A 26,467-nucleotide genomic window follows, 5' to 3' on the forward strand; every position below is an offset into this window, starting at 1 on the left:
GCAGGCGGTGAGCCGCAATCCCTACTTTCAGTTCTTTGGGAGTCACCTTGCCTACAAGTGCCCGCACACTGCAAATTCAAAAGGAGACCATAATGTTTAGAACCTCAAGTACAAGAGGAATATCAGGACGGATGCCACATCACCCTCGAAGAAGACACATAAACCCACAGAGCATCAGGAACTCTGCAGAAGCTAGTGTCTTTAATGATTAATATACCAATATCAAAGCTCATGAGGAGGGGCGATAAAAAATAGTTTAAATGCAAAAAAAAAAATCCAACCAAACACACAAAAGAACCTTTTGTGAGGGAAAATGATCTGCCATTTTCCACAAGGCAATCTGCATCCTGAACACAAATAAATACACCACACAAGAAGACATAATTTTTAAACAGACCCAGAAATACTCAAGGTTTCTTTCAGATCTCCCCCACAGGATTCAGCAACACTCCGTGATGAGAGCCTGTTCTTAAACAATCTGAAACCACTAACACCTAAGCACATGCGAAATATCAAAACAAAACACTTCCCCCACATCCCAATCCCGATGCGGTGATGAAAAGCAGCCGTCATCTGATTCAATCAGACCACATTCAAAGCAGGTGGTTCTGAACATTATTGAGCAAAGTTTGCCAGCTCCTTCCCCACACGCAGAAGCAATACCCCATACATGCCTGTGCTATTTAGTGGCACATGAAGAATCCGAAAGAACGGTTTCAAACCTTTTAGTGGGTAAAGTTTAATGCCTACATTTTTAGTCAAAAAAGCTTAAAGAACATCTGACTGAGAAAACGTGACTTAGAAGAGCAGCAAGCACAAGGAAATATCTGGAAATTAAAGTGCTTATATGTAGAAGACCTGTTGTGAAGGCTTCATATTAAAGCTAGTCAAACTGGGATCTCTGTGGTTACCGTGATTCTCTTTGGGTAAATATGGATGCAGTCCCTTTTAACGCAGGTTCAAGATTATTATACGTGTGTGTGTGTGTGTGTGTGTGTGTGTGTGTGTGTGTTTAAACAAATTTGACTTCATCAAAAAACAAACATGGCCTATAGAGGCACGTATTTCTGAACTCTAATCTTTTTCTATTTATTAACTATACAGCAGGAGTAATATATTGAATCTTGTATCTCAGTTTCTTCCTCTGTGAAATGGGGACAATATGTAGTGTTTGACAGGTTACGAGGTGATTGATGCCCTATACTTAGCAGAATATCAGGAACACAGAAGTCAATGACAGTTTTCCAAATATTAAGAACTGCTGAAATTAACCTTTCTCTGACAAAAAATAACTTAGGTACATTTTGATTTGGCATGAAGCAAGAAGTCTCTACATAAAGCATGGCAGCAACTTGTCATATGCTTTTGCCACTTTAGTAACCTTTTCAGAGCAGACAGCACTGCCAACATCCACTTTCCTCATAATGGCAGAGAAATGAAAATATCTGGACCCCGACATAAATCGGTACTACCACATTCTTCAGTCGAAAAAAATCCCGTTTGGACTGCACCAGTATTTCTTCAGTTGTTTTTTTAAATGTTTTTATTATTTATTTTTGAAAGACAGAGAGACAGAGTGCGAGCAGGGGAGGGACAGAGAGAGAGAGGGAGACACAGAATCCGAAGCAGGCTCCAGACTCTGAGCTGTCAGCGCAGAGTCAGACGCAGGGCTCGAACTCACGGACCGTGAGATCGTGATCCGAGCCAAAGTCAGATGCTTAACCGACTGAGCCACCCAGGTGCCCATGGACCATATCAGTATTTTGACGAACATCTTCAGTGTGACATTGACATGTCGACATCAAAAGGGAATGGCTGGGAATGCTTTTTAGTTGGGAAATTAGAAAAGATGTCTCAAAAGTATTCATGGAAAGGTGAAGAAAAAGCAGGGCGGAAAAAAACAAGTCTTTCAAAAGATGATTTTCCATTAAACTTCAGTTGATGATGAGGATAAAATTCCAGGCTATTAGTCTGCAGTGTTGGTTAATAGTTTTCCTTATTTTGAGAAAACAATGAAAACTAATGAGTTACATCCATCAGCTTTAAAAAATGAATTACTGTGCATAATTCGTAAGCCCTTACACCACAAGCCTGTATGCCGTCCTTCTTTTAGTCAAGGTTTCAAATTAAGGTTATTATTTATGAGAAAAAGTTGGAGAGACATTAAGAGCTGTAACAATTCCCCCAGACCATCAGTGAGGGAGAGCAGTTATATTCAGAATGAATGGAAGACATACTCCAGGCCAAATATTTAAACAGGGGTGCAAAGGATACACACACAGCAATCCGCACGCACCTGTCACTGCAAAATTCAACACTCTCACAATCGAAAGGGCATTTGTGTTCACAAATCAAGTAATTATATCCCTAACTATCCATCTGCATATGCAATTACCCAGTCTGTTGCACAGAAAAGCAGATTTTTGCAGGTGTTCCTTTACCATCTTTCCTTCAAAATCCAGTTGCCCTTTATGTCCCCAAATCTGGGCACATACCAGTCCTCTAATTGAGTCTTCGTGGCACTGTGGTGAAGATCAAGGACTATGTTTTCACATTCCGCGTTGACATACACAAGATTTTGTAATCTAATCAGGCTCCTGCTCCCTATTACCACTTAACTAATGATTTAATGGGCTCAGTTTACACCTTGATGTTAAAGGACATGCAGTGTGCTTCATAACGCCTTTGATGAATCCGTCCGTAGGTTTCTCTGACACGTTTTAGTTCTACATATGGACTTTAAAATCTCAGAGTTAAAACTCTCCTATGCCCGGTAAAGTTAAAGAAACAGAATGTCAAAGGAAAAGACAAAGAAAATGACCACGTGTGTTTGAGGGCAGTGTACTTAATCAAAAGGAATCTTTTCTCAATTTTGAAATCATGGAGTACAGAAAGTGGTTTCCTACATACTCTCAGCACTTGTTAAACATTTCTCCCGATTGGGGCAAACTGTACTGTGCAGTTGTATTATACGTGAGAAATCAATAACATCTCAGTGCTGAAGGCATCAGGGGACCGGTTTCCCCTACATGTCAGTCTGAGATCTGAGTTAATCTCAGACTCAGCTTCATAGGACCTGAGAGCTGAAGAGGACATCAGATGACATCAAGTCCAATATTAATCACAGAAATAGAAACCAAGGTCCAAATAAATGCAGAGATATCCAATGTCTCAGAATATGTTTCAAGAATTGCCTCTAGGACCCTCATGCATTTGATAACTTTCATGTATTTCTAACTTTCGCTTCTTCACTGTTTGAAGGTAGTTAATGCTCAGCTTCTTCTATGCAATCGTTTATATGCCCCTTTTAAATTTTCTTAGACTTCCCAGATGCATAGTTTCAACAACAAAAAGTCCAACTAAAATGGTAGTAGTAGTAGTTTGCAGTTCTAGGAAAGAAGTTGGTGGGGGGTTAAATTTTGTACGTTCTTGCTTATAAAAGCTTACTTTTTAAATTTATTTCATTTCTTTTGAGACAGAGAGAGAGAAAGCACGGGAGAGGGGCAGACAGACAGGGAGAAAAAGAGAATCCCAAGCAGGCTCCATGCTGTCAGTACGGAGCCCGACACAGGGCTCGATCTCACGAATCCTGAGATCATGACCTGAGCCGAAATCAAGAGTCAGAGGCTTAACTGACTGAGCCACCCAGGCGCCCCTCTTATAAAAGCTTCTAAAATTATTTTTTTGTATGTTCTTTTTGACAAATATTACATATAACCTTTAAAACATGGTTGTTTAAGCAGGACCAGGCTTATTTTCTGCTTGGTAAAAATTGAGCAATCGTGCTCTAATAAAAACAAAATGAGGGGCACAGAGGGGGTAGGCAATAAGGCCAAGAGCTCAAGTCTCCCGACTTCTTACTTCACACCAAAGATGATACACTACTAGCCTCAAAACATACTTTGTTTGCCCTGCACGGGATTCCTGAAGATGTTACCTGAATGTCGGCCGGGGCATGCATGCCCTGGTTCCCTATACCCACCTCTGCCTATTGTCTGCTTCCCCCATTTACATGACCTGCCAGGAGTCCAAAGTCAAGTGCATTTTCAAGGCCCTGCTCTAGACCCAGGGGTCACCTGGGTGACCAAACTGCTGTGACAGGAAGAGAAGGGTACACACACACATACGTGCACGTGCACTCCTCTCTCAGGAAACAGACAAAAGCCATGACAAGAAACTAGAACAACTCCATTGACATAGCTGCCAATCTCTCTACGACACAGCTATCATTTGCTGTAAAAATATTGGAGTAGCTGACTTCATTATCTGTTCACGTTTTGCAAGCAGTATTTCAAGAGGACGCTGTTAGCAAGGAGCTCGTCTATCCTAGGAAACTGTCCTAACAAAGTGAAAGGATCAGTGACCAGTGTTCAAAAAACAAGAGGCTAGCTACCACCACAATTTGCAAGGACTGAAAAACAAATTGGGGGCTGACTTAGCATTTCCCAAAATTGTCTTCGGCAAAATGTTCCACAGGCAAAGTAGTCTGTGAAAAAAGGAGCTCTCTGGTGGAAATAGTTTGGGAATCACCACAAATTATATCACCCTCCTGGGGTAGTTTTACAATATACAATGCACAATGTACTCAAAATAAAATTTGTATTCACATGTCTTAACACAAGTTTTTAAAAAAAAATACTTGTCTAAGTTATTATTTCAAAAAGCTCAACAGGAAAAGAGGAGTAATTGAAATTAGAAATTACCGTCTTGTGAATTATAAGAACTATATTAAAAAGCTAATCAATGGAATACAGTATGAACTTGAGTCCTTACGCATCTCTTCCCGGATAATTCTTGAACACAGAAAAATGTAGGATAGTTAATCTATAAATAATTTAATGTATGCTGTAATTACACTATTTAATTACATTACTGTAAATTAACATGCACATCCAAAGTTAAATACCCAAAGATCAAAACTCCTTCGCTTCTCTAGAATATGACAGTAAATCATGCGGGAAAACCCCACCCCATTCTTGCCTTTAGTTTCTACGATCTTTTGTGAAATTAAAATTAACTAATTAATTAATGGGTTAATTAATTTAATTAATCCTTTTTATTTCCCCAGGCCAATGCTCCTGTACCTTTCCCATCAATCCAAGTACCAACAGCAAAACATATTTCACGTAGAGTCGAATACTGAAAGTTGGTGACACCAAGAAACTTAGAATATTGCAGTACATTGGGCTTTAGGTCAGACTTCATTTTGCAAATGTTTTCCTCAGTTTTATGACTCCACAGCCACTCTCCTATTTAAATATTAAGTTTTACTCTTAACTTTTCTAATCAGCATCAACAGCTGGATTTTTACTTCTTTGACCAAAACATAGCAATCTGTTAAGCAATTTGTTTGTTTGTTTGTTTGTTTGTTTGTTTGTTTCAAAGAAACGACTGGTCAGTAAGGTACAACCACAAGAAAAAGAAGTGAAACAGTTTTAGCTAATGAATTCAGGTTCATCTGCAACTAATAAAGTAGCTACAAATCATACGTATATTCTGTTTGAGGGGTGGGGGGAAGATATATTGAATGAAAACCAGGGGATCAGATAAAAGGTGCTTTGGATGCACATAGAGAAAAAATGGCCAGTGAGAATAAAGGGCCTTCTCAGCTAAATAGAGAGTCTTTTGAGATCAGTATTATGATTTAAGTCTACTTCAAAATGGTTTCAGCCTTATTAAAATTACATTAAAACTAGCCCTGATGTATTTGCATTTAAAGGGTTGCCTTACACTACTTAGCAGCACTGAATTCAGTCCCCATTGATTTACAGTACTGGGGCACTACAATCACAGACATTTTTCAGGATAAAGGACAATAATGCTCTGAACAAAAGGGTTTAAGGATACAAGCCATCAGGAACAAGAATAGGAGAAGTACATTTATTTGCAGAGTAGAACCCATTCACCTGCAACATTAAAACAACCCAGAGCATGCCAGACAAGAGAACTATTATTCTATACATGTGATCTTCCCTAGTAGGATCGCATTCAATCGGGAACATTGTACCTTTGTAAGAACATAAATCTTGAAAGGAAAACCGAGATAACTTTTTTTTTATTTAAAGTATCTGAGTTAAAGTTATCAGCTTTGATCCTTTCAATCCTATATTAAGAGAAAAGAGTATCTTATTGCAATACCTATAAAGATCTGAAACAGATAATAAAGCCTTTCTTTTAAGGAAAGAAATCTATACAAAGCAACACAGCTCAAAGAAGTAAGAGTCTTGACTTTCTTTTTAGAAGAAAATAAACACATTCTTGGGCCTGGCTCTTTAATCATCAAGAGCTCAACCACAGGGCTCCTGGTTTTATTATTTTAACCAATTCAAAACCTGTTTGATTCAGACTGTTGACTCATTTAAGCCAATGGATAAGTTGCTTCAGTGTTTTGCTGCAAGTGATTTATCAAAAACTTATACTAACACAAGAGAATCAAAAACCAGAGTCGAAGTCTCGGTAGGTCACCCCAGAATAGCCCACAAAGAAGCTGGAGAATACAGGACGGCATTTGAGGTACAGAAGTCCCTAAGGTGGCTCATCACTTATCCCTACCTCCAACTGCAGAATAACTCAGTTTTTTAATCCTGTCCTAAACATACAATAAATATGAAGGCACTTTTGACAGTTCAATGTGTTATACAAAACTGTTATGATCATTTAATTAGGGGAGATGTTGAACAAGTATGAGGTTTTATGAGAACTAATTCTGCTCTGCAGTTTAGTTATTAAAAAGAAAATGCAAATGGAAAAATTCCCAGACCACAAACATAGTTTTTAAGGAAAATGTCTTTAGAAATGTCAAAATTTGCTGCTGAGATCTCATGCTTTCATTGATTATGTTCAATCTCAGCATGATATGTAAAGAAGGAAAACATGTATAAAGCCATGACAAAAATGTGCAATAAATAAGATCAATTTTGTAGAAAATAGCGAGGTCATAAAATTGTATACCAGGCAGCAATTTTTCTGTAATAGAGAAGTAATCCAGACCTAAGAGGAGAAGTAGCTATTTTACACTGCTCCTTATTTAAGAAAATAAGTTTCTATTCATTAAAAAGGAAAAAAAAATGCTGGATTTCTGAATAGTTTGCATTATTTAGGATCGGTCCTTTGCAAGGAGGTGAGCGGTGAGGACTTCTTTTCCGTTTCAGCAGGAACCATCTGCAAGCATAATTTGAGCTTTGCTCTGAGGTTCTCCTTTCATGGCTTTGGGCATTGATAGATATCTACATGTCCCTCCTTAGCTGGCTTCCTTCTATGTTTACAACCACAGGCCTACTATATTGTAATACATGCTTTCCGGAGAAAGAAAACCCAGAGATGTGGTCAATGAAAAAGGGAGCAACAAAAGCACAAGGAACATAAGCCTTTAATGCAAGGCTGGGAAGAGAAGTAAATACTCCAAGTTTTCCTCCAGCTAACTCTGTTCACAGCCGCCAAGTAAAGAATCTAAATTCAAGTACTTTATAATTGTTACAAATTGTGCCCAAGTCCGGTGTGTTACAATAAATTATGAAGCTTATCTAAATTATAAAAGTAATTAAACTTTCCTCAGATACTCATAATTCCGCCCTCCATAAATTTTCTCTTCATTGCATATTCAATAGCTGTGTGTTCTGGTTCAACAACACACACACACAAAATCTAAAAAAAAGAAAGAAAGTAAGAAAGATCTCCGTCCAAGACAAACCATGCACATATAGGCTCACAACATTTCTAACTTCCAGAAATGCATAAACAATCACTTTCAAGTTCTTCAAACCATAGCAAATGTTAATAAAAATATTTATACTAGAAACAATTCTCTTAGAGCTTTTGAGTTTTGTTTTCTTCTTATTATTATAGACATTTGTTTTAACACGAGTTTTCTCCTCCATCCCAACATTTACTCCTGCCTCATGAAGCCATGAATCTGTGTTAGCATATTACTGTACAAGCTGTTACAATAATAACAAAAATAATAAAAGCAATAGCAACCCAGTTATATGGTCCCTGCCATTTGCAATAGAGTCCCAACTAATTTTTTGTACACTTGAAGTAGTAAAATATATACAGGAACCACCAACTACTGACACACAGCATTGTAGAATGGAATACAGCTGCTGCTCAGAGAGAAAGTGCACAGGAGCTATAAAATTATTTAGAAAGAAAGAAAGAAAGAAAGAAAGAAAGAAAGAAAGAAAGAAAGAAAGGGAAAAAGATGGAAAGAAAGAAAGATGGAAAGATTGAAGGAAAGGAAGGAAAGAAGGAAGGAAGGAAGGAAGGAAGGAAGGAAGGAAGGAAGGAAGGAAGGGAAAGAAAGAAAGAGATGGAAAGATGGAAAGAAAGAAAGAAAGAAAGAGGAAAAGATGGAAAGAAAGAGATGGAAAGATGGAAAGAAAGAGAAAGAAAAAGATGAAAAGAAAGAAAGAGAGGGAAAGAAAGAAAGAGATGGAAAGAAAGAAAGAAAGAAAGAAAAGTTTAAAGCCACAAGGAGTGTGTGGAGGATGATACCGTTTCCAAGTTCAAGTTTAAATGGCATCTCAATGCTTATAAGGACCAAAATCTCTGCTCAAAAGGTTCCACTACATTCCCAGTGGGAGCAAATCAGCCGAGCAGGTGGGTGAGTGATGAAGGAAACCCTTGTTCTATTATAAATATCTTCAATAATTAGCCAACGTGATGAACAAATTAAGAAGCGGCGTATAGGTTAAAGCCCAAGTTGGTAAAAAGTTCCCCAGGATTTAGTTTGATTTTTGTTTGGGTACCTGGTTTCTCAATCCTAAATCAGGCACTTCTATTTCAGTATATATTTCAATTTAACAAAAACATTTATTTTGTAAACAGAAAAGGAAATGAGTTTGAATAAGATCTATTTATGCAATTACCATATCTAATGGCCAATTATGTGTCCTTACATGAACAGATAAATAATATATGCACATACATTTATCAATCTTGTCTGTGAGGAAAAGAAGAGAGAAGAAATTAAAAAGAAGAACAAATTATTATATACGCCATGCAGTTTTTGTTACTTTATATTTGCATAAGAGAATGCGGTATTTGTCTTTAACAAAGCTACAAATTACAAACATTTGGCTTAGATTCTTTAAAACTAAACTAAAATATACAAGTTACTGACTATATCGTTCAACCTGTCGTAACTATTTACTTATTTCCCTTACTTTGTAAAATGAGGGCAAGGAAAATGCTGATGTGACTGTAATGCTATTAAAATATTAATTACTTTTAACATTAACTTAAATATTTTTAAACACAGAAGACCACACAATACTCAGGCGTGGGTAATTCTGAAAAGTTAACATGAGAGTAGGATCAGATGTGTTAGTCTTCTAAAGTATCCATTAACTAAAGCTACGTGAAACTGGAAGAGAAAAAAACACAACTCTGACATCCACATGAATACCAAATTAATTCATTATGATCAGTGCTACTACAATGAACACAAAATTAATTCATCACAGTGGAACGCACAAAGCACTACCCACTTGTTATACCTACTGACAAAAAATAATAGGACGATTATCCTCCACCAGGGTGACACACGTGGCCATGGGCACTGCCAGCACGTCAGCCACACAAAAGTCTTTCTTTCCCTGGGAATCTATCAAGATATTTTTGCAAGGAGGCCCTTTATCAATCAGTAAATAAAATCAAAGGCATGAAACCCTAAATTACCAATGGTTCTCCTGACCCCTGTTGCTCCCTCCCAGGGCTGGGTCTGGAATTAGACAAACGAAGCCCGGAGGTGCAACAGGTAAGTAGGTACTCGTGCTCAGGGTCCTGCAGGCACTGATCCTCCCCTTACATGATCCTGATAGTGAGCCCTCTGTCCCTACACAGGATGCAAGCCTAGACTCTAAAGCATTACCACCTTCCTTAACCAGGAGTCCAGGACTCCTGCTAGACAGTATAGACCAGAAAGGAGTCCTAGCTCTTACTAGTGCTATGGCCAAAGTCAGCTGTCTTCCCTAAGGAAAACTCTTTTGCCCCGTCTCCTTGGAAACCCTGATATATACTTATGAGCACTGGAGTAGTCATCAGGAATCGGGGGTCTACCACAGGACTCTGCCCCAAGAGATGTAACAATCAATAGGGGTTCGTGAATCTCCTCCTGGTATCTCCCTCTTTAGTGAAGGGGAGTGGTTCCTGGCTTCTCTTCTCCCACAAGGTCAGAGATGGCGAGGTACCTGAGACCTCAGGGGGCTCAGTCAACTTTGCCTTCTGTCACCAACTTAGGATCTGCCTGCCTGATGTTTAAAGGGTGCCCTTCCTCAATAACTTCCAGGAGATTTAGCATATGGAAGGTTCTATGTAAGAAAGAACTCCTTCCCACAGATGACGGGTTTCTCCTTGATAAAGAGCAAGGAGAATTGATGTGCGTTTTCCCTTCTATTTGTAAATACCCCTAAAGTCAAGGAAGGGTTCAATACCTTTGAGTAACTGGGATGTATAGTTCTCATGGACCTGTACACAAGGTTATTCTTGTGGAAATTCTTCCTCCTACACTTGAAGTGAAGAAGGTATTTTTCTTCCTCTTCAGTTCTGGGCGATCTCTGACCTTTTGCAGACTAGGTCCAAGAAACACCAGCACTAGTCAATGTAATGAAAGGCTCCAACTTAACGTCAAAAGTCGCTAAAGAAGATATCTGTTCATTCAGAATTTTTCTTGGAGCATATAGGGACTCAATAGATAGATACTCTTTCCTTTGCTAAACTGCTATCCTGCTCTCCTTCCTTCTTACTTAGCCTTTGTGGGGTGCTAACGTTATACCAACACACCTGTACATCACAGATGTGGTACTCACGTAGAAATAGGAATCTGCTACAAGGTAAGTGCAGCACATTATATTCCCACCTAGGAACAGGGTACCCATAAATGATGAAGCTTTCGTAGAGACAAAAGGTTTAAGTGGTGTGTGTGTGTTTATGTGTGTCTCGTTGCGGGGCGGGGCCGAAAGAGGAGTTTTAGCACAGGATGAAGCACGCACCTTGTAAAATAAAACTAGAAAGAACTTTTTCAGCTATACCTAGCTCCATCTGTTCGTGTAGGACAGGACTTCGTAAACTTGACTGTACATTAGAATCCACCCGGCAGGTTTTAAAACTCCCCAACTTAATTGAGAGTGGAGTCAAGCATCAGCATTTTCCCAAGGTCCCCAGGTGATTCTAATGTGCAACCAAAATCTACTGATATGGAGGCCAGATGGCCACAGACCAGGTACTTGGGAAGGGAGTTTTACTCTGAGGACACAAATCAGTGAGTAGCTCTCAAGCCTAGCTGGCCATCTAAACCCCATGCGGCCTTCTATTAAAGTACAGACTCCCAGACCCTATCCCAGACCTACTGAATCAGAATCCCAAGAAATGAGGTTCTGGAATGTCTGTGCATTAAAAAGAATAAATCTTCAAGTACACTGTGATTGTCAACTGGGATGAAAACCACTGGCCTGGACAAAATTGGGGAGTTCTTACCCCTAAGTTGGTTGATTTCCAACACAGTGCTTCATGTTTAGATGGGTAATGTTAGCCTGCCAGAGAACTGGGAATGGCAGGAGGAAAGAGTGGAGGAGGGGAGAAGTATTTAAGAAAAAAATAAAGAGAAAAGAAATTTAAGTGTCCTCTGAGCACCCACGAGTCTGCTTCTTAAAGTGCTGATAATGAACAAAAAGACCAATGAAACTAAATTTTGTACCAGTTCATTTCAGCACATCCTGTTTATACGACTATTTAATGAGTCATTCAGCCAGGATGATTTTCTGTCTGAATATGTTAATTGCCATTTTTTTTTCATAGCTCTCTATTAAACAGTACAGATAAAATAGGCATGCTCGTGATTTTAAGCCCTATCAGCGCCTCACCCTCAAAGAAGCGGGCAACAGGAGTAAATAAGGGGCATCTTTTTTTTTTTGGTGTTTAATTCTCTTAAGATATATTGCCATTTGGGACCCCACTTCAGTTCAAAAGCGTATGTCAGAGTCAGCATTAAAATCAGATGTAATGGGATGGTTCTCCCCCATCTGCTCCTGGCTTCCTTCTATCACGAAGAATGAGCTCAAATAACAGGGTAGCAATGTGAAGCCTTTTGTGGCAGGTTCCCCCACTATTTCGGAGGTAAATGTAAATACTTGGGGAAAGACAAGAGATGACGAACTGTTGCCACACACTGGTATTCATCTAAGCAGAGCTCACTTCAGTAAGTACAGGACCAAAGCATAATGGCTATTATATTGCGCGAGAAGCGTAGAACCAGAAGCCAGGAAATGGGTAGAAGGCCCAGTAAATATTTTCTGGATTGTGTTTAGTGAGTGATCAAGAAAATTCATTTCTTTGAATTTCCTTTATCCTCAAAGGAAGCAGAATTTACAAATGTAAATTCAGAAACGACACTGACGCTAGGAGTGAAGTCAAAGCCATCAGTAAAAAAAGAGACATATTTGTATTCCCATCATTACCTAATGAATCAAACCACTCTTAATATTCACTTTAGCATTTATGCAGTTTCCAGTGCCTTCATTTTAATTTTAGGCATTTACATTAAACAAATCACAGATCATTATACTGCATTTGGAAGGGGAAAAAAACACACAATAAACCTTAAGGCTATGACAACATAGTTTACTCTTAACTGCTTTGTTTACAAATATTAAATGGTCAAATTAATAGTGTTCTCAATGGGTTTTTGGCATCTAAAATTTTTCATAAACGAAAATACAGCAACTAAAAAGATGAAACTCCAGTGGTGAAGGTTTATTGGTCTTTATACCTCATTAAAGGGACTTTATAAATCACATTTGTTCTTTTGAGTAGCAACTAACACCACTGAAAAGGACAGGTTGGGTTTTAAAAGAGACAGATATGACCTAAAGGGAACACAATTTACTGTAGTGAAATAAACTGAGGAAACAGTTTGCAGATTAAAAACCCCTTGAAAGGAAGCATCATCTTTGGGAGAAAAAAAAAATCTTCGCTGAGGAAAACAGCTGGAACAGGAAGCTTTGGGGTTTTCATCCTGCCGGCTTTGATTCCACTGCATCCCCATATCACGAAAAGGCAAAGACTGACTTCAGCTGTGCCTTCTTTCAACAGAAGGAGGAAAAGGCTTTGTGGACCGTAAGCAACCCCATCCAGAAGACCTCCCCCCCCCATCACACACACGCTAACAATGAGGTGCTAAAAGAGAAATGGCCATAGATAAGTAGCAACTCAAAAATAGTGTTTCACAGGTTTTACAATGAAAGGAGAACATGTGTTATAACCTAATTTTTCCTTCAGCGATTCTCGTATGATTTGAAATCTCCTAAGTGAAAACACCATCCAAAATAGATATACTAATTATGAGGTTTTCTTCTATCTGTACATTTTCCCCCCATTTTTTTTTTCATTATGGAGAAAAGGAGTTAGATGTTAGATCTTTCACCAGGATCCTCCTCCAACATCCGTAAATCTAAAGCCACTGAATTCTAGCTTTCATATATTTGGATATCTGAAGTCCTTCAACTTATCCACTGGGTACCTCATATAGATTTTCCCTACTGGCACCCTGAGAATATTTTTATTAAGTTTATCGTGACATTTAAAGGACAATACAGGACAATAAAGGAAACTTGGATTAGCAGTTTAGACCATCCTTGGTAACCAGATAAAGAAGCAGTTCAATAAACAGATCACAGACCTAATACACCCAATTCACAATTTATTCTTTTGTTGCTAGTTTGGGATGCCACTTAAAAGCAGGGACTACAAAGCCAGGCAGTATAGGGAAATGGAAACATAAAACTCTGACTTTGAAATGGTAACCAATGGTATTATAATACTAGGTATATGGCATCTCCCATTTGTCAGAAAGATGGCATGACTCACGTACAAGTCAAGGAAAGGAACTTACATGCAAGCTAAGGAATTAACTAATTTTTTTTTCTAAAGCTATTTCTTAATAGACAGGAAAATTTGAGAGCATAAGAGGTTTCAAGCAGGATACATAAAATGAATATTAACTTCATCTTAACAGACGGCTTGAAAGTAGGTATCTTCAGATATTCAACTTCACAGTGATTCCATGGTAACATTTCAATTTCTAAAAAATGTCTACTGTTGACACTTTGTATGTGCCAACTCCTTGCCAATAGATATTAATTACCTTTGATTTATCCTTATTCATTCTGAATGTCTTTTATTGGAACCACTTTCATGACTAGTGAGGCACAGTATAACTTTTGAGAATCTTCATGTGAGGTGCTCTTAACCAGATATGCCCCCCAAATTAAAGCAATCTGCACCAACAAAAGAAAATAATTTAGTTATTTGGGCCAAATGTTAAAGGTCCATTTCGTAGTTGGATACAAGACAATGAGTATCAAAAAGAGAAAATTTTTATCACCATGCATTCCTGGAAATTCCAAGCTAGAAAGGTGTGAATTCATTGTACTTTTGGTATCAACCTCATCATCATCGCCATCACCATCACCAACCCCTTTCTACACTGTGAGCAGAATTTTCACATATTATTTCATTCATTCTCAAAAACCACCTCCGAGGAGGGCAGAACAGGCATTCCCCACCATACACCATAGATGAGTAAACTAGGCCCCAAGAGAGTAACTGTCAGTACCAGCAATAGCGTCCAGATCTCTGGTAGTGCTCCCTGTGGGACTCCAAAAATGAGGACCTAACTCTGATTCATAACTTCCACCAATACTCAGAAAATAACTGGCTCAAGTACCACAATTTTTAAGTCAAATTACAGAATTCTTGTTACATTCTAGCACATTCCTGGAAAATTCAGTTTCACTAAGCAGTGACAGTAATAAGGTCCTGTAGACTTAACAACATATGGCAGAGAGCAGGAACTGGCATGGCCAACTCTTCTTTGAAATCTACTCTAATTCCCTTAATGGACTTTTATCTCCTCTGCTCTACTAAATATGTGTTCATTCCATAACACTTACTGAACAACTGTTAGGTGCCAAGGCCATTGTCAAGAATATACGTTTGAATCCATAAATGCTACTCCCACGAAGTCCGTAAAAAAGATAAGAAATTACACATGGGAGAAAAGAAAAGAAAACAGAAACCTCACATCTGTTGAGCACGTATGGGAACTAAACTATTTCCAAGCTTATCTCTTTGAATCCTTACAACAATTACACGAAGATGGAAACTGAGCCTCAGGAAGAACTTATATTGAATTTTGCCCAAGGTTCCATAAACAAGTGATCACAAAAGCTGAAACTGATGACCAGGCCTGAATACAGAGTACGTGCTTTCTTCACCATATCCTATTAAACTTCCTTAAAGAACAATAATACAAGGTTAAAAATTTTTTTTCTAAGTCCATAAGAGAAGGTCAGAAGAAGTGTTGTATGAATTCAGACGGACTGATTATGTCCCATGTAGAGTGGTAATCACTAACCTTTGCAGTACTAAGTTCTCTGAGGAAAAGTAGAAGTGCTAACAGTATTTGAGTAAACATAGCAAAACATTTTAATCACTAGTTATAATATGCTGGTAAGTGCAAATACTATGTTCTTCAATACGTTAGAGGAAATGACTCTTTCATAAACAATTTAATCTTATAATTTTAATCCATCTAGGCTTTGATTTGGAAACATAATAGATGAGGCAAATCACTCTACCCTCCAACATTGGTACCAATACCAAAAATAAAGTGAAAAAGTACAAACTTGCCGTTTTAAGATAAGTAAGTCCTGGGGATGTAATGTACAGCATGGTGATTACAGTTAATAATACTCTGCTTGTAGATTTGAAAGTTGCTGAGAGTGTATCTTAAAAGCTCTCTTCTATCTTAAAAGTGTATCTTAAAAGCGCTCAACACATGAAAAAGAACTATAGCTATGTGAAGTGATGAATGTTAACTAAACTTATTGTGGTAATCATTTCACGATATACACACATCAAATGTTTATTGTGTACCTCTAAAACTGGTCAGTGTCATATGCCAGTTAGATCTCACTAAGAATAAAATGAAATATAACTAATCCGCAGAGATTTAATGCCATTCAATTTGAGCTCACATTGTTTGAAGCAACCAACATTGTTGATGTTACTTCATTTGGATAAATTCATTATTTCATTATTAAAATAGATGACATTAAAGAAAATCTAGAAAATAAATTAAAAAAAAAAGAAACAGCGGATGAGGCAAATCACTGTACTGCTGCACATGAACATGAATATCAATACTACAAGAAACGGAAGCACACACAAAAATAAACTGACAGGGCTACACCATTCTCACTCATGGGTCCTCACTTCCTGAGTCTTCATCTACCCCATACACACACACACACACACACACACACACACACACACACACACACACTCAAAACACGGCCTCTGATTAGTTCTACTGGTAAAATGGACCATGATACCAACTTTAAAAACCAAGCGAAGTATTACAACAAAACAGACCTCCTTTCCCACCGTTGGCAGAAAAACTCTCATTCAAATCTTCCAAGCCTCCCTCCAGAACAAGCAATTAAAAGGTGCAGAAAGGCAATGGCTTTAAAACAACATGCTAACCCTAATATTAGTGCCTTGAAAAACGAAAACTGCCAAGATGTTGGAATCGTGCCCAGTTATCCGTCTTACCTGCAGCAATAAAACTGTCCTATAAATGTGAACAAGACAGTTAGGATACATTTTGGAGTTAGGTTATTGGCATTTTTGTCTACCTCGCCATTCCCTAGGAGAACAAGCCGGACCAATGGAGGCAAACCACAGCAGATGGTAAGCCAGCCCGGTACCAAGAGCACCAAGTCAATCCAAATAGCTCACACAAAAGTGAAGCATGATGTCCAATGGTTTAGGGCCCCGACTTCACTAGATATCTATGGATATCTATAGCTAGCTAAAGTGTCTAAAAACAACATATTATTACTAACAAAGTAAGTATTATGTGATTATTAATAATACAATAGCTATTATTATAGCCTACACTTATGCCAAGCATTCTTGTAAGCAATTTACAAGAAGTAACTTATTTAATTCTCACAATAATTCTATAAAATTATCACCCCCATTGTACAAATGAGGAAACTGAGAAAATCGACTAGAACAAGTAACTATGACATGGAAAACCAATTTTCAAATCCAGGATGTACAGATCCAGTCTGTGTACTTAACCATTGTAATGGTATGAGAGTAGGTTTATTTAATAGAAGGGTTGGGGTGGGTGGTGGAATAAAGGACATTTGCATTGTAAGAATACTGGGCAGGGATGGATTCAACTGGCCTCAGTGCTGGACCCAGCTGTTCAATATGTGAACTCCTTAGAGACACTGGTTTGAGTGATGGTTTCCTCCTCTGTGAAATGAAAGAGTGGGCTAGAAGCTGGAAGGCTTGTTCTTTCCGTTTTAGGGGTTTTAGATTCTGAGGCAAAACCCTTAAATCTCAGTTTTACTTAAAGACCAGATCATTTGTGATCATTGTTCCAGATCTAGGAAGTCTGATCACTTGCAGTGGAAATCGAACAGCAGCAGTTTTCTCTCTGGTTCAGTGATCCTCAACCCACGTGATTCGGTTCTAAAACAGCACTTCCTCTCTTTGCCGAGAGGATTAAGCTACTTTCTAATAAGTAACTGCAACAAACCCAGGAAGCGCTGTGGCTGCAACCTCCCAATTTCCAGGTAGAATCACTTTGGATTTAAAAAAAAAAAAAAAAAAAAAAAGGACTGAGAATCCTGTGATCGGCTTCCTGGTTCTACAACTGCTTGTTCTTCCTAAGATGAAATCAAATGACCAGTGGAAAAACATCAGCTATAATAGCACACACACTAAAATGCACGCACACACACGCACACACAGGCAAGCTTGTTCCGCAGGCAAGCATATCACTGCCACCACTCCCGAGGATAATTTCTGAATGTCAGTATTTTATTCAGTTTTTAAATGTAACTATAATTTCTAATGAATGAGAAACTGCCCCATTATATCTTTCCTCTCTAAAACTGAGCATGATAAGATCCTTAAAATACTGGTTGAGCAGTTACTAGGGGTTAAACGTAGTTCGTGAGTTTGAGAACCGCATCAGACTCTGCACTGACCGTGCGGAGCCTGCTTGGGATTTCTGTCTCTGTCTCTGTCTCTGTCTCTGTCTCTCTCTCTCTGTCTCTCTCTGTCTCTCAAAATAAATAAGCTAAAAATATTTTAAATGCTTTCAATGTAGTAACTTAATTCTCACAATCTGATGAGGTAGGTTCTTGCGATATTCTCATTTTACACAGAAATTAAATAATTGTGCCATTCAGCTTCCAGGTAGTAAGTGGCAGAGCTGAGATTTAAAGCCAGAGTCCCTGTTGGAAAGCCTACCCTTCCCACCTTACACTTAAAGTTTCATTTTAAGATATCAGAAACCTATACAGTCAACATTGTTGCTATGCATACCCCTTTTTCCCAGAGAACACTTAATAACAACAGAGTGCAGGTCACAAAACTACCTGCACACTAGTGCCACAAAAATCTTCCCTTTACAATTCCTAATAGACATTGGCTTACTTTTTTAAAAAAATTCTGTGCTGACTTAAAAAAAAAACCCAAACCGGGGTGCCTGGGTGGCTCAGTTGGTTGGGGGCCCAACTTCAGCTCATGTCATGATCTCACGGTTTGTGAGTTCAAGCCCCACGTCGAGCTCTGTGCTGACAGCTCAGAGCCTGGAGCCTGTTTCGGATTCTGTGTCTCCTCCTCTCTCTGCCCCTCCCATGCTTGTGCTCTCTCAATAACAAATAAACGTTAAAAAAATTTTTTTTAATAAAAAAAAATCCAAGCCAAACTTAAATTGTATTCTGATTAACTGTTAAAACAGATAATCTGAAGTAAACCTCACAGTAAATCTTCTCTCAAAAACTGTAGTAAGACTCTGTGTGTTATTAAATCTTAATACATTTTAAATAAGTACTCCATTTCTGAGTTCAAGTTGCTGACCTTTGAATATATTTAACACCAAAAGTTAGATTAATTGGAATTAAGATCTACTTATATGTGTCTGATTTCTATAAGTATTCAAGGAACAATAAGAGGGGACTGCCAATTTACTATGCCTAAATTATTGTAGATTTCCTAAAGCAATGTTAGACACAGCACAGTTTTCTACACCATATTGCTACAGAACTAAGACATCTAAAGCCTTGATATTATCTAGATTAGTCTCTGCTAAAATTACAGTTACCTAAAAGCAAGCAGGTCAACAACAAAAAGCATACACATGTACACGCATGCGCGCGCGCACGCGCACACACACACACACACACACACACACACACACACACTCAGTTCAGACGCTGGTACTACTACTTATTTTTCAGCCTTAATTCAAAGTGTAGAGAACTACTCAGAAAATATTTGATGCTCCCTGCCAGTCTAGTGTGCAAAGAAGCCCTCAAGATTATAAACCAAACTGAGTTCTTTTAGAAATTGGAAGCCTGAGGGAATGACTCTCCCCAGCAAAGAGTTTAAAGGCAACTCAGGTCATCAGAGACAAAATCTCTCATGGTTTAATGCAACATCCAAAGGGACTGTCCCCAAATCCTCAATCATTTTGCACTAGAACAATAGAGGGCTAACTCTATGTTAACACCATTCCTCAAAATCCGAATTTAGGAGCGCCATCAGACCCTTAAATATCATCCAAATCTGTCTCTCATAGGAATTTCATTAACCAGACATTACTTGGGGGGGGGGGCAGGGAGGGTTCTGAGCCAAAAGTAAAACAAAAAGGGGGTGAAAAATCACAGGAACTTCAAATGTCAGGACTCCAGCCAGGGAAATTCCTTTGGTGATCAGCCCCTATCTTCACCCTGAAACATACCTTTGAAGGGTTGAAATGATACCCTTCTTTGGAATTTTTCATACATTAAAATGACTGGAAAAAATTATCTAAAGCAATAACCCTAAGGAATAACTAAGAGAAATGAAAGCAATACCAGATTTGTAACCAACACTAGCGTTCCACATTCTCACCCTATTTTTCTCTTTCATGTTGGTCTCCTTTAAATTTCTACTAAATAAGAGCCAAGTCCCCCTCCAAAGTTCTAAGTCATGTCACTCAATGAATAAGACTGAGAGTAACCACATCTTCTGACTCAAAGTTAAGGGTACAGATTCATAACCCAAACTCCAGATATAGACCTCAGCCTGCCCCTCAGACTGACTGAGTCACAGCAGAAGGCCAAGGAAGATTTCCACCCGGGTATTTCTCAGTCTAAAGAGTTAGGACACTCTTAGGCATTTTGATAGATACAACAAATGAGTTAGAGCTTTAAAAAGCAGGGATGTGTATAATATTTCCCATTACTTTCTATATATATAGGTGTACAAGTCGACAGAAATATTTAAATATATCAAAGTATTACGTGAGTCCAAGATTTGAAACCGGGCATTTCAAATTGGAAGTCTTTCTAACTATCTCAGTCCAAAATGTCCAGCGATTCAACTTCTAAGTAGAGGTCAGGAGCTGACAGATCAAACTTTTTAATCAAAACTAAGCTCTCAAAATACAAGGCACGTAAATATTTACCTCTGCTTTCCTCTTCCATATGTAATAGGAAGTGATGTATTCCCCCAACGTATCTGGTGATTAAAACTCAAAAATAAAACACTGTGAACTTTCAAAGTCCTCCACTTAAAGGGTCTTTCTTATAAGGAGGCTTCCCTGTTACTCTCTGCTTCGTGGAAACAGAACACAAGTTAATGATGATGGTAGATTTTCATTTATTTGTATACATCAGTCAATAGAAGGGGAAATGATATTGGCTGTGTGTTTATGAGGTACATTAGAAATGGGAACAATAGCAGACCTTTACCGAAACAAAAATAAAATATGAGTCAACAAGATCTTTGCCAAACAGAGGTCTCAGGACAGCCTTGTTCAGTCTTCTGGGAATCCCACCCCAACAAGCACAATAAAAGCAGGACGTGCCTCATTTCCTTCAACCGTTCAACATGCCTCTCTTGGAGATGTTTGTAAATTTCCTTCCTCTAAGCATCAAGCTGGCAAACTGTCGTCATTTCTTTGGGGTAATAATATCCTGTTGATGTCTGGGTAGATCTGTTGAGTGTCCCCTCCACATAATAGTACAGATACTTGTAATACTATTTTTCAATGCAGCACAGTAAATTATTTGTCAACATATTTGAACAGAATTTAGGCAAGGTCTGATTTGATTAGAAGTGACTAAGGACAGGAGATTTTAATAAAACGGTAGTTTGACTTTTGGATTTACAACCTAGATTAAGGTAATGAAACAACTCCAACAGCATCCTCTGCTTTTTTCTGAAACTGAAAATATTTACCTATAATAGTTTGTTAGTGTAAATCCTGCTTTCATTAAATACCTATGCTGGGGTTTGGAAATTTCACATCGCAAAAGAGCAATCTTAGCATTAAAAAAACTCACTTGTGAAAATGGCAACTTTTATTTTACTGGCTATACAAATTACACGAAGCACTTTAAACACAGAATTCTAACCTCAGTCCAGAATAAGTTTAAACACACTATAAACTCAGTAAAATACAATGAGTGATTTAAAACTTTTATGTAAATGATTCTTTTCAAAACCTAAAATTTTATTTAGACCTGAGAGCATATTTCTTGGACAAAGAATTTTTACCTAAACTAAATAATTCCAGACAAAATTACATTTCTCAATAAAGTCATATGATGTAAAGAGAGAAAATTACACAGTGACAATTTTGAAAAACAATATTCAAAAAGTAAAAAATAAGACCAACCCTCAACTAACATAATTTGCGCTCAGGAAGACATTCTGTTTCCAAAGACAGCAAAAGCTGATTTTGTGAAATACTAAAAATAATTGATCATTGCTGCAAAGCACTAAATTTGGAGCTAAGCTAAATGGCATGTACCATTCACTGCAATTTTAGGTAACACCTAAATAAGAATTCTGAGCATGAAAAATGCCCAATGTCATTAATAATCCAGAAAATACCAATTTTAAAAAGAACGCAACCAGATGCCATTTTTCAACGACTGAGTTAATAAGATAAAAATAATGCAAATTGGGGCGCCTGGATGGCTTCAGTCAGTTAAGCGGCCAACTTCGGCTCAGGTCATGATCTCGCGGCCCACGAGTTCGAGCCCCGCGTCAGGCTCTCTGCTGACAGCTCGGAGCCTGGAGCCTGCTTCGGATTCTGTGCCTCCCTCTCTCTCTAGCCCTACCCCGTTTGCGCTCTGTCTCTCTCTGTCTTTCAAAAATGAATAAATGTTAAAAAAAAAATAATGCAAACTGGCATGGCCTTTTTGGATTACAATTTTGCAAGCTATGTGAAGAGCCTTTCACCTATTAATTCTAGGAAACTATCCTAACAATATCTTTGCAAATGAGAATGAGTATGTATGTACAAGGATATTCGAGACAGTGGTCAACAAGAGGAAACTGTTTAAGTAGATTATGAAAGACCTAGAAGATAGAATATTATGCTGTCTTTAAAAGATCATGCTTTCAAAAATATTCAAGGATACTGAAAAATGCTCACAGTAAAATTTTAAGTTAAAAAGAAATATATAAATTTCATATTAAGTTTTTGAAGACAAAGATTAGAATGTACAAAGTCTTCAAAATATTAACAACACTGGATATCTCTGCAATGAGGATATACTTCTAATCATTAAAAAATAAATAATGTATACACTACATTAGTATATTACTACATATTGTAATATACATTAGTATATATGGCATACTACACTATGTATATTAATATATACAACATACTATAGTGTGTATAGTATTTGCATATATAGTCCCTGACTTTAAGGACCTCATAATCTATTATGCAAAATTAATTACAATTAAGTGGGGGTGTGAAGCATGATGCATAGCTGATTCAAAAATGGCAGAATGTTGATAACTGTCAAAGCTACATGATGAAAACATGGGAGTTTATTCTACTAATCTGTTTATTTTATACGTGTTGAAAATTTTCCAAATAAAAAGTTAAAAGAATCATGAAAAGGCATGGAAAATGTAATAAGCCTCATAAGAGTTAGACCAATAAATAATATAAAAGTTCAGACAGGAGAAAGATTGCGTCTGGAGGAGGTACTGGTTTCTCTTTGAATAACTTGTAAGATTTCAACAGGCAAATCAGTGCCTGAGGGTAGGAGTGAGTATAATGAGCAAGATTACAGTGGGGAAGGCAACTGGCCCTGAGCATCAGGTCAGTGGGTAAACTGGTAGCAAACCCATGGAATCTAACTGCTGCACTCATGTTAGATAAAATCCCCTAATAGAGGATAAAGAGGCATCACCTTATGGATTTCAAGGAGGCTGTGATTCCCCCAATGAGTCAGCATTCTAAATATGCAAATGTTCACCTGGCATGAACAGGATAAAAAAGCATCATTGACTATTGCAGACTTCTGGTCCCACCCTTGCTCACTGAAGTAAAACTGTCCCTTTTACTTGTGGGTGACTCCTGGGTAATTCCCATGGGTTCTTTATTCTCACTGGACAAAACCTCTCTGAGATCTAGGCATGATGAAGGCTGTAAGACAAAGAGCTCATTTTTAAAAAAACTGTACTCATTCCTTATCCTTCCCAGCCCTCAGCTTTTTTTTTTTTTACATCAATAGCCCATCTCCATATAAATGTCCAATTTTGCAACACTTTAGGTACCACAATGTCTGTGTAAATGAGTCAGAATATGCATTACCGAATAGCGAAAGAGTCTAGTTTTCCTAACAAATTTATCTATTTTTGAATTTTTTAAATTCACGTTGCTCCTTATAATTTTTCCATAAATATCTAACTATTCTCAAAGCTACCATTTAGACTACCGATGCATCCTTCAGTTTGTTAAAGAAAACCTGCATGACTTCCAACTATAAATTTGGAAAAATGCAATAAGCTTTAATGGCTAGAAGATATGATTTAGCTTTCTTCTATTAAAAAAAAAGCTACTTACTCCAGAAGTAATATTTCAGCACACAAACAATATTTTTTTAATTTTAAAATAGATCCACACATTTGATAATTTTTCTTTATATAAATTCTCGACAATCTTTTTATTGTCTTCAAAAATATGCATGCATGGAAGTTTAAGGCAAGACAGCCAGCATCACGGGTAGCCCCTGTTAATGCTAATTGAGTTAGCATAAACATGTAAATCCCCTTTTATAGATGTCTGGCTTTTCCTTTATCCAAGACCAAACTATAATCGACAAAGATAAGCAAGATCATGTTCTTGATTTGCTTTGCATGTGAATTCTTTTGCAGAGATAAACTGTTGATACGTATTTCTCCTCTGAAAGATCAAAGATCATTCTGCAAACACCAGATTTCTCTGCGATCCTACAGCTTCCCTCAGATTTCCGTCTCTTTGCCCCTTTGCCAATGTCCTCTGAATAAGACCAAATTAATGAATACTGATGTTCTTCATCACTATTTCGGTGGCATCCTGTGGGGACAGCACAATAACAGGAGTGTCATGGTACCAGTTCTACCTCTGGATTACTGAGCATGTGTCTGGAAATACCATGCGTGCACGCACGCACAGAACAGTCACACGCACCACTGTGTTGATCAGTACCTACGGCCAGTAAGAAAACCTCAAAATTAATCTGGTGACGATGAAAAAGTGATGGCAGTTCATCCAAGTAAGTCACTAAAGTCAGTCACTAAATAGAAAACTTTTAAAGAAACCCATAGTTGCAAATATCTCACACTAAAACAGGTTCTTAAAAGGTTCATTACAGTGAAAGCCTCGTCCATGGTGAACTTTGGACCAGGCAGCCTTAGCACTGAATTTTTAACAGACAGAAGCTTTTTGTAAGTAAGAAGCAGCAAATGAACAAAAGGAAAAAAACCCTAATTTTGTAAAAGGGATAAATGTGAAAATATACTGACACACCAAGCAATTGATGTATTATTTACATTTTATTTGTAACATTGATAGAATAGCACAATGCGTATGTATTAATATAATTCATATATTATCTGATATATGCATAATGCATGTGTAATATAAGATTTGTTACTGTTAACATTAACATATAATACTAATTGAATATTAATTATGTGCCAGGCACAATGTTAATCTATTAATAAACATGGTCATTTGATGCACCCCGCCCTGCATATTACTATAAATGCTATGTTTCTAAGGATGAAAACAACCTCAACAAGGTTCAAATCTGCCTAAATTTAGAGGCAAACTGTCATCCCCATAAAGACCATTATCTCTTGTTTAACCCTGTATCACCAGCATAAATAACAGGCATAAATAATGGTATAAATGAATAATAGGAGCTCAACAAACAACAGTTAAAGGACCTAGTAAAGGCAGGCAAGCAGCTGGGAGAGAAAAAGTGAGATAGCCCCAGAATCGAAGGGAACACAGAGTATAAAACCCACGGAAAGGCATGATTCTGACCCTCAAATAAACTATAGTTCAATCAGCAAGACAAAACACTTCAGCAGGTGTGATAACTATTAAGACAACATATGTCCCTGAAGATAAGAGGATAAATTGGAGCGGCAGCCAAATTAGTCCCGGGGTTAAGAAATGCACCTCAGAAAAGGTGGACCTTAAGTGAGTTTTAAAAGACAGTAGGAGTTACGGAAGAAGTTATATGGTCCAGGGTACAATGCTTTAAAGATGTCAAACAGTAGAAAGGCCAAAGCGTGTCAACTTGACATGTCATTGGCAACCTTAATGTGGAATTTTTGGAAAGTGTGATGGAAAAAAGCCAGATCATAGTAGAGTATACAGAGAATGGGATGTGCAAGCACTTGGTTGTGTAAAGGACAAAATAAAGATGGAAGTTAATCTCAAAATTTGATGTGTGTGTGTACGTGTGTGTTTAAGTGAAGTCAGGGAAGACTTGAACATATTTACATGCTAGAAGAAAAGGGGAATTTGGGGATTCAGGAGCATAAGTGAGGAAGACTCATGAGAAACATACCCCCCTCCACAGAAGTGGGAGAATGTATATAATAGATGATACTAGCAAATTAGGCATGGTGATTTAAAGAGTCAAGTTGGCTTTAAAAGAAGTTTCCATAGAAAAGTGGTGTGGTATGTGTGTGTAGTGTGGTGTGTGTGCGTATGTGTGTGTGTAGTGTGTGTGTGGTGTGTGTGTGTGTGTATATGTGTGTGGTGTGGGTGTATGTGGCATGTGTGTGTGTGTGTATGAAGACAAATTTCGAAGGGTGATGAAGATTATGGAGGCAGAGTTCTTGATGGGAAAGATGGCTAAACGTGAGATTACGAAACGGTTTTCCCAGTTTTCTAGTTCTGGAACCCTAACCATTTGATCTCAACGTTAGTATTCCTGATTTTTACATGACGCCAATGAGGGCAGCTTGATGTTTTTTCTTGTAAAATGGCACGTCTGAAAGCATAGAAACTGGTTCACAGAAAACGCTGAGTAAATTTTAGTTTAATCTTATCTAAAACAATACACTGTCATTTTTCAAAAAAGGGTTT

General features: G+C 37.8%; 1 protein-coding gene across 28 annotated transcripts in view; it reads right to left on the bottom strand.

Annotated features, from left to right (window-relative positions):
- The window catches only part of TCF4 (transcription factor 4), a 355,693-nt gene that overhangs the window by 259,634 nt on the left and 69,592 nt on the right, over positions 1-26,467 (bottom strand). The window contains exon 1 of one of the 28 annotated variants that reach the window (XM_053205725.1): positions 20,534-22,566. The exons of the other annotated variants lie outside the window; for them this stretch is intronic. Within the exon in view, the coding sequence (XP_053061700.1) occupies positions 20,534-20,552 (19 nt within the window). The 5' untranslated portion in view covers positions 20,553-22,566. Of the gene's footprint in view, positions 1-20,533; positions 22,567-26,467 lie in introns of those variants that run through there. 28 annotated transcript variants of the gene reach the window in all.

Source organism: Acinonyx jubatus, chromosome D3 (genome assembly GCF_027475565.1).
Source record: "Acinonyx jubatus isolate Ajub_Pintada_27869175 chromosome D3, VMU_Ajub_asm_v1.0, whole genome shotgun sequence".
NCBI classification, from domain to species: domain Eukaryota; kingdom Metazoa; phylum Chordata; class Mammalia; order Carnivora; family Felidae; genus Acinonyx; species Acinonyx jubatus.